General features: G+C 40.6%; 1 protein-coding gene across 3 annotated transcripts in view; it reads right to left on the bottom strand.

Moving 5' to 3' along the window:
- Positions 1-13,247, bottom strand: part of MATN2 (matrilin 2) — a 206,736-nt gene that overhangs the window by 35,832 nt on the left and 157,657 nt on the right. For all 3 annotated transcript variants that reach the window (XM_027849872.1, XM_027849873.1, XM_027849874.1), the window contains 2 exons: positions 9,040-9,162; positions 2,360-2,482 (listed from right to left, as the gene is read on the bottom strand). In XM_027849872.1, the coding sequence (XP_027705673.1) occupies positions 2,360-2,482; positions 9,040-9,162 (246 nt within the window). The remainder of the gene's footprint in view (positions 1-2,359; positions 2,483-9,039; positions 9,163-13,247) is intronic.

Genomic DNA, 13,247 nt, shown 5'->3' with positions numbered 1-13,247 from the left:
TTGATTTTCACCAATGAGATTACCCTATCCCCAGTAACAAATGTACTCTGAATGGGAAAATGAGGAAGATAGGAAGTGTCATGATACTTCTATATATGTAGAATACAAGCAGCATTTGCACAGATGGGTGTATGGAGTTAGCTTGTCATTGTTTTAGGAAGGCCCACGTGAACTCTGGAACTAATGGAAATTTTAAAGAACTTTCAGGGAGGGAAAGAGCAGTTGGGTGTTAGAACCCAGCTATTCAGAGTCAGCAGCAAAAGGAATATTTGAGAGGTTCTGACCTCCAATCACAGATTGATTATTGGGCTTTTGTTGACTTATTTGGATGGGGTAAGATATAGTAATTTCTCCGCAGAGCATATTATAAGTTGTCTTTGGTGTCCGTGTGAGAGAGTTCTGGAAACTGCCACAGCTGCCCGCATTCAGCCCTCTGAGGCCTGCTCCAGGGTCGCTGCAGCCTGCACACCCACGCCAAACTGTGTTCCTCTCCCCGCCTGGCGCGATGCACCTTTCCGATCAACCATCCAGGCTGTCTTGGGCTGGAAATTTGTTTCATTCTGTCTTTTTGTGGGTTCTGCTGTTTTAGAATTTGTTTAGAGCCATTTTTTGTAGGTATTTGGAGGGGTTTGGGGCAGAACTCAAGCAAGTCACTGCTTTTACTCCACCATCTTGGCTCCGCCCCCCTCCGCAGAGCAAATCAAAGAAGGAAGCCCTAAACCAAAGAGACAAGGTTCCTTGGATCAGTTCAGAGAAAGGAGCTGATTCCTGGGAAGCTGAGGCCTTGAGGGCCCATGACACTCAGTAGACATCACTCATAACCTTCTTATCTTTTGCCAGACTATTTAAAGTCTCTTCAGGAATGTCAACGTGGGGCAGAACTAGAGGAATTTTGAGGAAATCCCCACCTCCCTCACCCCGTGCTTTCTCTCCCTTTCCCAGTTCTTCATGCCCAAAGTTGGCTGATGGCTGAATTAGGCGGGGTCATTGTGAGGACAGAGAAAGTGAATAAAAAGGGCTTTGTGAGACAGCAGAAAGAAAAGGAGAAAAGCATGAAATTGGAAAATCTTGCCTACAGAGTGTGGGAAGGAAGGCAGCCCAGGGACCTGCTGGTTGGCAAACTGAAGAGATGTTCCTCAGGGCATACAGATCTCTGAGGGCTGGCTATACGCAAATTCATATATAAAACAGAAGGCTGGCCAATGAGCATGTGCAGAGAACCCATGTGAATGTTTGGTTAACCCGATTCCAGATATGAGTGATAGCGCGGCACGGAGGGATCAGAGCACATATTTGGAGGCTATTTTTTATGTGCTTAGCTTTGCAGTGAAGAACAGGCCATCTGGTTGGCTGATGACTCAGAACTGGGAGATCATACAAAAGGGGCCAGTGGAAAAATTTGCCCTTTCTTTCCTGCTAGCTATGAGATGGCAGAATGGCCCTTCCAGTTCAGGAGCGCCAGTGGAAGGGTGCCTCATGGCCTCCCGGGCAAGCCGATACCGGGGACAGGGCTGTGCTGTGTTTGGGCATTCTCTCCTTTTGGCATAGGGCCTTGTGAACTTTGAAATGTCAAAGAATCAGAGATTCAGTGATGGGAATCCATGCCACTATTTGCCAGCAGTGGAGTCCAGTGAACCAGCCCAGCCTTAAAGGGTGACCTGCCTGATCCCCAGTCTGACAGTGGTTCAGTCTGGTACCTGAGACGCCATGTTCTACAGGAATGGAGCAACTTATCCGTGGCTATGCCGCACTTAGACATGAACCTGGTGGGACAAATGCTTTGTAGCAACCCCTTGAAGGCTGAGTCCACTCTCTCAAAGGACAAAGCTGGAGGAGGGGAGAGGATGATGTTGGGGGAAATATTTTTGTATTTTTGTTTCTGATATCTTCTTTTGTAACTATAACTGGTTAAATTAATAATGGGGGCACTAATCACTGGTTTAATCAATGATAACGGGGAGAAACTAGCTGTAACTATCGACTGATATTAGGAAAAATGTATTGAAATGGGAGCTCAAGTCAATAGCATTAGAATAATCACCCCAACCCCTCAGAATTACCCCTAGAATCTTGAAGGGGTCATGGAGTCACCCCTTGAGAACTCAACTTGCCAATGAATAGACTCCCAGCATCTATATGTGGGCCCACTGCTCCTCCTCCATCCCCATCCCCATTACCTCTAGGACTCTGAGAGGGAGCAGTGAACTCTGGGAACCTGATTTGTTAGTGCACATATAGATTGGAAGAGTTGAGTCCAGTATATATATACTACATATATGTTAAAATATACATGCATGTAGCATGCACACTGAAAGCCTAATTCTTTTTTTTTTTAAAGCAAGAACTACTGAAAACTTACTTTTGCAGGTTCTTCTATCACTCCTGAGCACATACCCCTCAGAGCACTGACAAGCAAAGGATTTGTCAGTATTTACGCAGGAATGTTCACAACCATGATCGCTCAACAAGCAATAATCCACCCCTACAAAACAAAGAGCCAAGTGAAAATTCCGTGAAAATTGAGCAAAACAGGGAGGGAAGGATATGCCTCGTTCAACTCAATTCAATTTAATTCAATAAACACTTATTAAGTAACTACAAAGTGAAAAACACTGTTCCAAGTTGCCTGGCATTCGTGGTTGGTTGTTCATGATCTGGTACCAGCCTACCTGGCGCATCTCCTCTCATCTTATACTTGATGCTCCAGACAAACAAGACTTTCTCTACGCTCTACACTGAAAATCACCTGATCTCTAAGGTGCAAGGGACTTCAGAGGGGTCTCTAGCCCAACCCATAACAGAGTGAGGACACCTTCTTTAATTCCCTAGACCATTGGCTGTTCAGCTTTTGCTTCAAGAGCTTCAGGGAAGGGAAAGTCACTCCTGCCAGCGGCAAATCCTTCCACGCTTCCTTACAACGAAGCTAAACTGGGCCCTCTGTAACTTTCTGTCTTTGGTCGTGGTTCTGCCCTCTGGGGAAGGAGGGAGGAAAGGAAGGAAGGAAATAAACATTTATTAAGCTCCTACTATGTGCCAGAACCATGCTAACTGCTTCACAAATATATCATTTGATCCTTATGACAACCTTGAAAAGTAGGGTGCTATTTTTCTCCTTATTTTACAGTTGAGAAAATTGAGGCAGACAAAGGTTAAGTAACTTGCCCAGGGTCATGTAGCTAGCAAGTGTCTGAGGCTGGATTTGAACTCAGGTCTTCCTGATTCCAGGCCCAGCCCTCTGTGTACTGTGGCACCACCTAACTGTCCTTCTTGTGGACAAGCAGAAAAAGCCTAATCCATCTTCTGCCTGACATCTCTTCAGAACTTGAAAACAGCTAGCATGTCTCCCCTAAGTCATCTCTTCTCTGAGAAAAACATCCCCATTTCCTTCACTTTTCCTCCCGTAGCATAGTTTCTAGTCCATTCACCATCTTAATCATTTCCCTCTGGATACTCTCCAGTTTGTCAATGACCTTCTTAAAAAGTGGTACTAAGGGGCAGCTAGATGGTGCAGTGAATAGAGCACAAGCCCTGGAGTCAGAAGGACCTGTGTTCAAATGTGAACTCAGATACTTCCTAGCTCTGTAATCCCAGACAACTAACCTTGATTGCCTCCAAAATTTTTTTTCTTTTGTTATACAGGATGGCTTTCTGTGAGGGAGAGGGATGCAAGGGGAAATATAGTTGATGTAAGAATAAAAGGTGTCAATAAAAATCTTTTAAAAGTGTGACTATAAATATTTTTGTACATATGGATCCTTTCCCTTTTCTTTTTCGTGAAGCAGTTGGGGTTGTGACTTGCCCAGGATCACACACATAGCGTCAAGTGTCTGAGGCTGGATTTGAACTCCTGTTTGTAAGGTCAGTGCTCTATCCACTGCTCCACCTAGCTGTCCTTCCCTCTTTTTTTGATCTCTTTGAAGGTATACACCTAGTAATGGGTATTGCTGGGACAAAGGACATACACAGTTTAGTGACTTTTGGAGTATAGTTCTAAACTGATTTCCATAATGGCTGGCCCTCCACCAAGAGAGCACCAATTGCATTTATCTTTCCACAGCCCATCCAACAATTGTCATTTTCCTTTTTTTATTGTTGGCCAATCTGATGGGCATGAGCTGCAATCTTGAAATTGCTTTAATTTGCATTTCTTTTGTTGTTAGTCATTTGGAGCATTTTATCATATGGTTGCTGATGTCTTGCATTTCTTCTTTTGAGAACTCATATCCTTTGATCATTTATCTATTGAGGAATGTCCCTGGTATGGATTCCTATATATCTGGGATAGCAGATCTTTATCAGAGAAATTTACTGCAAAGATTTTCATCTAATGAATTCTCAACTTTACTTACTAACAGTTTCATTTCTCAGAAAGCTGTGAAGGGAACTATTATTCTTGATCTACTGTAAATCCGCCCCAAAAGGAGGTTGTGGTTGGGAGCCCAGGAGATGAAGTGACCATTCTCAGAATGGAGGAAGATGCTGAACTTGGTCAAATAGGTATGCTGCACTTTAGGAAAACTGGTCACAAAAAACTCAAAGAAATGATAGGCATGTTCTCATGGCTAGGGACTCTGAAAAAGGTCATGGCTTAGGGAAGCTCTCAGAAAAGAAATTCTGACCGTACGATTACAAAATGATCATGAGACCTAAGAGAGGGGGCAACTAAAGAGACCTATCTGATCACACCAGGCGCTCTTTGATGAATTCAGAGGCGATTTTATTCCTGTAGGGATTTTCAGGCGAGGAAAGACCCTTTCCCACTGCTGATCTGCAATGCACAGTCATAGGAAGAGCCATGGACATAAGGGACATAGATAGAAAGGACGTGGACAGAAGATGGAAAAAAGGACACCTGACCAAAGATGAATACGCAGGTATTTATGGCACAGGTCAACAAGCAGAGTGCAGGAAGGCTAAATCAGATGAGTTGTGGCTGGCCAAAAATAAAAAAATGCTGAGGACAATAAAGGAGGATTTAAAACATATTCGGAGCAAGAAGAATGTGGAGAGGCTAGACCTGCAGCTTGGCGTAGCTAGTATTTAATAAATAATAAACAAATTAAATAAATAATAAAGAGAAAGTAGAACTACTCTATTCTTATGTTTCTATCTTCTCTATCAAGGGGGAAAGTATTCAGACTGGAAGGATCGAACAAATATGGTTAAGAGGGATTTGAGGCTCAAGACCAGTCAGGAGATGAGAGTTTAAGTCTCCGGTCAAAAAGTGTTATACCCCAGGGTAAAAAAACAAAAAAAACAAAAAAAACCCAACAACTTGTAAATGAGATCATAGAACCATTCTTTATAATCTTTTCACAATTATGGAGACAGGAGGAGTGCCAGAAGCCTTGCCTGGGACGAATGTTCTCATTTTCAAAAAGGGGGAAAAAAAAGCAGACTTCAAAAGCTATGGACTGGTGAAGGTGATATTGACATCCAATGGAATTTTAGAATAACTTATAAATAAAAAATACATAAATATTTTTATTTAATAATATATAATATTAACAATAAAATATACAAATAATACAACAAAATAAAATATAAATAAAAATAAAATAATAACTTATTTTTCGGGGCACTTATATAGGGCAGTGGTGATAATTAGGAGTCATCAGGGGATAACCAAGTACAAACCATGCTAGACTAATCTCGTTTCCTTTTTTGACAGGGTTATTAGATTGGTAGATCAGCGGAATGGTCAAAGTATATCTTGGTTTCATCAAAATGTAATAATAATATTAGCTCACGTTTTTATAAATTTTTGCAAATTATAAAGTACTTTACTCACAATAATTCTATGAGATGGGTGGTATATTATTCTTGTTTTGCAGATAAGCAAACCGAGGTACAGAGAAGTTAAAAGGTTTGCCCACAGTCCCATTGCTGTTACAAGTCAGAGCTGGAAACTTGAATCCAGATCTTTTGCCTCCCAACCCAGGGCTCTTTCTACCCTAGTCTGCTGGTAGCTTTATGGAAAGAGGAAGAAATGTAGACTGAATGGTTAGACAAAAAACAAAACAAGGAAACAATCATTTTTATTAAGCACCTACTTTGTGACAGGTACTGTGATCCTTACAACAACCCTGAAAGGTAGGTGCTATTGTTATCCCCATTTTGCAGCTGAGGAAATTGAGGCAGGTAGAGGTTAAGTGACTTGTCCATGGTCATACAGCTAGTAAATGTCTGAGGCTGGATTTGAACTCAAGTCTTCCTGACTCCAGATCTAGAGCTTTAGACAATATTGATGAACTGATGGCATAGTGGAGGAAGGTCTCCAATGACATGCCTCATGCCTCTCTCTTGGGCCCTGTCTTGTTCATCATCTTAATTAATCACCTGAAGGAAGACACAGAAGGCATATTTATCAAATTTATAGATGATAAAAATGTAGGAGGGATAGATCATATGTTAGATTCTAGAATCATGATTCTAAAAGTTCTTGATAGGATGGGAAGATGGGCCAAATCTAAGAGGATAAACTATAAGAATAAATGTAAAGGGCTGTCCTTTAGTTAAAACAGTCAACTAGGCAAGTACAAGATGAGGGCAATGTGGTTTAATAACAGTTCATTAAAAAGACTTAGAGGTTTTAGCTTACTGAAAACCCGGTGAGTCAACAGTATGAAGCGGTTGCCAAAAGGGCTAATACAATCCTTTCTTTGTGGGGAGGAGATGGTGATCTGGACCTGTGATTTCATCACTGTAGGGAGCTTCAGGTGAGGAAACTCCTTCTACCACTGATGGTCTTCGATGCAGTTATGGAGAGTTGACTGGGACAAGATTAGGTGATGTCATTCAGAGTCACAGACAATAATTGTCATAGATGGAATTTGAACTCAGGTCTTCCAGACTTTTAAGACCAACCTATCTTTACTGTCTCTCAATGCCACCTTAGTTTGTTGTAGAAGAAATACATGTCTTGAACCAAAGAAGTAACACTCAGACTATGGTCAGACCACATCTAGAATGCTGTCTTCAGATCTAAGCACCACATTTAAAAAAAAAAAATTTTTTTTAAAATAAGCACCACGTTTTAAAGGGCATCGATAAACTTGAGCTTCTCCAGAGGAGGGTAGGGGCAGATACATGGTGCAATGGATAGAGGGCTAGGCCTGGAGTCAAGAAGACTTTTCTTCTTGAGTTCAAATCTGGCCTCAGACACTTATTAGCTGTGTGACCCTGGGTGAGTCATTTAACCTTTTTTGCCTCAGTTTTCTCATCTGTATAATGAGCTAGAAAAGGAAATGGGAAACCACTCCAGTATTTTTGCCAAGAAAACTCCAAATGGGGTCACGAAGAGTCAGATATGACTGAAATGACTGAATAACAACAAGAGAGGAGGGTAACAAGGATGGTGGGTGGAATTTGGAACCATATAATGAGGAATGATTGAAGGAAGTAGGGACATACAGCCTGGGGAAAAGAAGACCATAGCTGGCTCCAAATATTTGAAGGTCTGTCATGAGTAACAGCGATTAGATTTATTCTTCTTTTTGGCTCTGACAGGGAAAACTAGGAACAATAGTTGGATGGTTTGGGGAGGAAGATTTCTGTCCAACGTAAGAAAGAACTTCTTGATGATTAAAGCTTTCCAGAAATGGAATGGGTGATTTTGTGAGGTGGCGACTTTGTTAATTGCTGGAAATATTCAAGCAGAGGCTGAAGGATGGCTTTGGGGATATTCTAGAGGGAGTTCCCTGCATGGTGTATGAGGCTGGATTGGGTGGTCTCTAAGGTTCTTTTCCACTCTAAGATCTTATGATTCTAAAGTCATAGAGGAGGCAACTCCAATAAAGCAACACTCTTCTTCCCCCAGCAGGTCATACAATTAAAATTAAAACAACTCTGAGGTTTCACTGCACAACTAGCAAATTGGCAAAGACAGTGAACGATGAACATGGTCAATGCTGGAGTGGCTGCAGGAAGCTAAGCTCACTAATAGAATCTTGGTGGAGTTTGATTAGTTCAATAATTCTGGAATTTTGCTAAAAAAAAAAAGGAGTGATTAACACATCCATACCCTTTGACCAGATATCCAAATCACTTATAGGCATGTATTCTAAGGAAGGCAAGGCAGAAAAAAGTCACCTATATAATAAAAGATTATAGTAGTACTTTTTATGGTAGCAAAAAATTAGGAACAAACTAAATGGCCACTGATTGGAGAAAAGTGAAGAAATGGCACACATATTTAATGGAATATTATTGTGCTGTAAGAAATGATGACTATGATACATGCAAGAAGCTTGATACAAAGTGAAATAAATGGAACCAGGAAAAAAAAATACACAGTGACTACAACAATGTGACCAGAAAGAACAATAAAATGGAGTGGAAGACTGTGTAATTATAATGACCAAGCTTCACCAGGCCTAGAGAAAAGTTGAGAAAATATATTTCCTTTCCTTTGTTGCAAAAGTGGGAGAGTAAGGCATCTATTCTTAGACCAGCTGACGTGTTAGCTGGTTTTGCTGATTCCACCCTTCCCCCTTTCTTTCTCAATCTTTGTTTTAAGGCAGGGGTGGGGAATCTGCAGCCTTGAGGCCACATATGTGTTTGGATTCAGTGAAAGGGCTCACACTTGAGGACCTAGAGGGTCACATGTGTTCCCCCCTCCCCCCCCCCCATTAAAAGGGATGGCTTATTCATTAGAGAAAGGGAAAACAACATATTTGGAAATGAATGTGATGTAACAACAAAAGGTTGTTAAATCAACCTTTGTTAACAAAAGCAAAAAAAGTCATGCAATTCAACATACAATCTCATCACAATCCCCCTGATACAGTTAAAAGGCTATTGTAAAGGAGGCTCAAATCCCTATTTCACTTTAAAAGGTAGGAAGAAACAGATGGAAAATAGAATTCCAACGGGAAATTTTAATGAAAAAAAAATGTCAACCCTTCTCTCCCCTGCTCCCATCCCAACCTTCTACTTAATTTAATGTTTTGGTAACTATGGCTGAGAGAGGTCCATATTGGTAAAGTTGAATTGATGTAGAAAGGAGATTTTTTGAAGGAGCAAAAGAAAGAGACTCACTTGTACAGGTTTTGAGGTCCTCATTAATGACGAAGCCTTCTGAACACTGACACACATATGAGTCATCTGTATTTAGGCACAGCTGCTCACAGCCATGGTTGTTCTCTGCACAGTGATCCACTCCTAAATGCATTTAAGTGAGTGAACAAAGAGAAAATGAAAGTCAACAGTGATTGGAGATTTAAAAACAAATCCTGCCTTGGGGATTTTGTATTGTTCCAATTCATCAGCAATCAGAACAAGGAGATGCCCACATGGCATTCCGTCCCACAGACTGTTTCCTCTTAGGAAAACCATCCTTTGCCCCTTTCACTCTTCTCTTAAGGGGAGCACTTGTACAATTTCAAGGACCAAGAAGTAATCCTGAAAGCATTTGTTACTGAGTAGAAGTCACAGTTTTAAAATAAACTTTTTTCTTTACTGTTTTGAACCTGAAAGATTCTTGCTTGGTTTATGATAACCTCCCTCCAACTTCTCTAAGAACCCCAACCACAAAGAACATTTGTTTGGTGATTAAAAAATAGTACAGCTGATTTGGAGAGAGTGATAGAAAAGAGCTAACATTTATATAATACTTCTTGTTGTTTGGTCATTTCAGGCGTGTTTGACTCTTTGTGACCCCATTTAGGGTTCTCTTGGCAAAGATACTGGAGTGGTTTGCCATTTCCTTCTCCAGCTCATTTTACAGATGAAGAAACTGAGGCAAACAGGGTTAAGTGGCTTGCCCAGGGTTTGAACCTGGGAAGATGAGTCTTCATGACTCCAAGCCCAATTCTCTATCCACTGCACTCTCTAGCTGCCCTCCGTCCTTATATAATACTTGGAGGTTTGCAAAGCATTTTATGTTTATTGTGAATCTCATTTTATCCTTGCAACAACCCTGGGAGGTAGGTGCTATTGTTATTCCCATTTTATGGATGAAGAAACTGAAACACAGGGAGGTTAAATGACTTGCTTAGGGCCAGGCAATCAGTCAATTAGCATTTATTAAGAGCCTACTATGTGCCAGGCACTGTGCTAAGCACACCTAGTAAGTATCAGAGGCAGGATTCAAACTTGGAATCTTCTTGATTTCAAGTCCAGGGCTATCTATTATAATTTTGGTAAAAATGCTACCGTTTGACCAAAGAGTTTCTAATGCTTGTTTTTAGGAGGAAAAAAAAAATGTAACTCCTGGAACCAGAGGTAGTACACTCAGATGGCAACTAAGTGTAGGGCCGAAGGCTTGAGAATGGAGCTGGATTCCACGAAAGATCACCTAACTCTCTGGTACATCTTGGCCCACATCACGAGATGGAGGTATCTATTACCAATAACAGCAAAATTCAATAAACAGAATCAACAGAGAGCAGAAATTCTAAGTAAGGAGGAAGATTCTAGCATAATGTTAGCAAAAAAACTTTCTAACAATTTTAGGCGTCAAAAAATGAAATAGACTATTTTGCAAGGTACTGAGTTCCCTGTAATGATACTAATAGTAATAATAATATATCATTATAAGCTATAATCATATATAATTATAATATATAGAATACAGATTAGTATAGAAGAAGAAGAAATAGCATATATATCTAGGGCATACTATGTGCAAGGTACTGTGCTAAGCACTTTACAAATATCTCATTTAATCCTCACAGTAACCTTGGGAGGGTAGGTACTATTATTATTTCTATTTTACAGTTGAGGAAACCGAAGCAAAACAGAGGTTAAATGATTTGCCCAAGGTCACACAGCTATTAAACATCTGAGACTAGATTATGAACTCTGTACCACCTAACTGTTAGATTAGAGGCTGGATGATGCCCTGCCAGGGAATTTTAAAGGCGATTCTTGCACTGGGTGGGAGGCTGGACTAGACAATCTCTGAGGTAGCTCCTAATTCTCAAGTTTTATTATTCTATCTACATAGACCATAGGGTCTTGGTGGTCTGTGTGTGACTAGGTCAGACATTCATTTGATCCCTAGATAGATACTCTGGTAGCATTGACTGCCCATAAAGTGGGATTTAACTCGTGTCTGTAGAAGGTTGGATTGACACAGACCTGAGTCCTGAGTGAAGTCACCTGTCCTGAGCTTCTTCATATCCCATCCTCCACATCTCAAATTCTTTAGGTCTTTTTTTTTTTTTTTATCACATCTCACTCCTGTTATTATAATGGTTTCCTAAATGGACCGTGCTTTGCCTCCAGTCTCTCTCCTTTCTAATCCATTCTTCACACAGCTGCCATGATAATGTTCCCAAGATACAGATCTGACCCCATTACACCCTCAGTCAGAAAATTTCAGTAGCTCCCTATTGCATACCCTAGGACAATATATTATTTCCTTAGCTGGGTATCTGAAGTCCGTGACAGTCCAGCTCCAACCTACTTTTCCCACCTTATTTCATATGACTCCCCTTCATACAATCTACATTCTAGCTACATAAGCCATTTTCTGGCATTGTCTTGCTATGTCCTTGGGCAGGAACTGTGCCTGACATATAGTAGGTACTTAATAAATGCTTATGGATCATTTGATCAATCTCCTTCATCTGTGCATATGTGCAAGTTGTTCCTCTATATCTAAAAAGTACTCCTTCCCAGAACCAAAACTTTCATGGGGAAATGGCGCTGTGTCCTCGGGCACTGACAGGGTAAGTATTTCCTTCCTCAGAGGAGCTGACCCAATCTGTGTGTCACCTTTTCTTGTTCCAGAGACCCGCTGCCATGGTATCATAGCCACAGGGCTGATTTTACCCTCTGATCTCTGATAATGTCAATGTTGGACTATCCCCTCTCCTTACGCAAACATACCTGTGGTTGGGCTGTCCTATGTGCCACCTGCTGCTCCCACCCACCTGCTTTTTCTCCCCAGGTAAAAATATTGTTGGTTAATTATAGTTCTGCTCATTTCCTCATCTCAATCTACTGAAAATCCTTCTCTTCCTTCAAGGCTCAACTTGGGTGTCACCACCTCCATTAATCCTTCCCTGATCTCAGATCAAAATCATCTTTCTTCCCTCTTTAAATCTTCCTAAAGCACTTTATTTGAATTTTCCTTTGTGCCTGTCACTTTATACCTTTATATTATTAGAAATGGAGGCTCCTTGACGGCAAGTACTGTCTTTCTTATATTTACCTATGTCTTTAGCGCTTAGCACAGTATCTGGAACATTATAAACATTTACTAAATACTCACTTACTCTATCTTCTATCTATCTATCTATCTATCTATCTATCTATCTATCTATCTATCTATCATAATTTTTATTTGTCTACATGACATATACTTCACTCCATCTCCCAGGAGACTATAAGCTTCTTGAGGGCGGGGACTGTTTCTCTCCCCCCCCCCCAATTTTTATCCTTTACTACTTAGCACAGTGCCTTGGACATAATAAATAGTCTTTGAATACTTATCTGCCAAATGGAATTAATTAATCCAGACTTTCACTTTGGTTTTTTTCTTAGCTTACAGTTTCAGAGGCAGAATGCCAGATAAGACAGGGTCTTCATGAATATTGTGAAGATGGGGTCTGGGAAAGTGTTTGGATTAGCTCCATTTCTATACCAACTTACTGGAAAATATTTATCTATGGACATTTCTAAAAGTCAGTCCTTAATATGTTTATATTGGGTGATCGTCTCCCTTAGGGACTCAAAAGGAAACAATTTTTAATGAGGACAAGTCTGTACCTAATGCTTTGTCTTTGAAACTTTCTCTCTTAGCAATTTATGATTCAAATATTAAACAGCTGCACTGTTCTCATTCACAATGTATCTCTGTCCTAAAGATTTTGCAGATGTGCAGTTAGCTTGGTGAACAGTCTGAGGTCCATGGCTATCAGCAATGACACAAAGAACCCTTTTTCTCCCCAAGACAAGTTACTGCTCTCCTTCTCCACACCCCTCCCCCCAAATATGGCAGATTTACAGGAATCCACCCTGATTTAACATACGTCGTTTCCAGCCCTGTTGGCCGGAGCAAGCAAAGTGGAGAGCATCACTTGTAAAAAGTTACAGAAATTTCCAGTTGGCAAAGTCTCCATTTTTCCATGAACTTACATCATTAAATAGAGCTTTGTTGTGGGCTGTTAGATGAGGGAATTAAGAAAATGCTTAAAAAGAAAATGCCCCACTACCAATTTTATGGTAATTGGGATGCCTATTACTTCAGACTTGCCTCAACTAGACTATTTCACCAATTTTCCTTTTTTTCTTCCCTT

This window comes from Vombatus ursinus, unplaced genomic scaffold (genome assembly GCF_900497805.2).
Source record: "Vombatus ursinus unplaced genomic scaffold, bare-nosed wombat genome assembly UNPS02008961.1, whole genome shotgun sequence".
Lineage (NCBI taxonomy): Eukaryota > Metazoa > Chordata > Mammalia > Diprotodontia > Vombatidae > Vombatus > Vombatus ursinus.
This window is presented reverse-complemented; position numbering and strand designations above follow the sequence as displayed.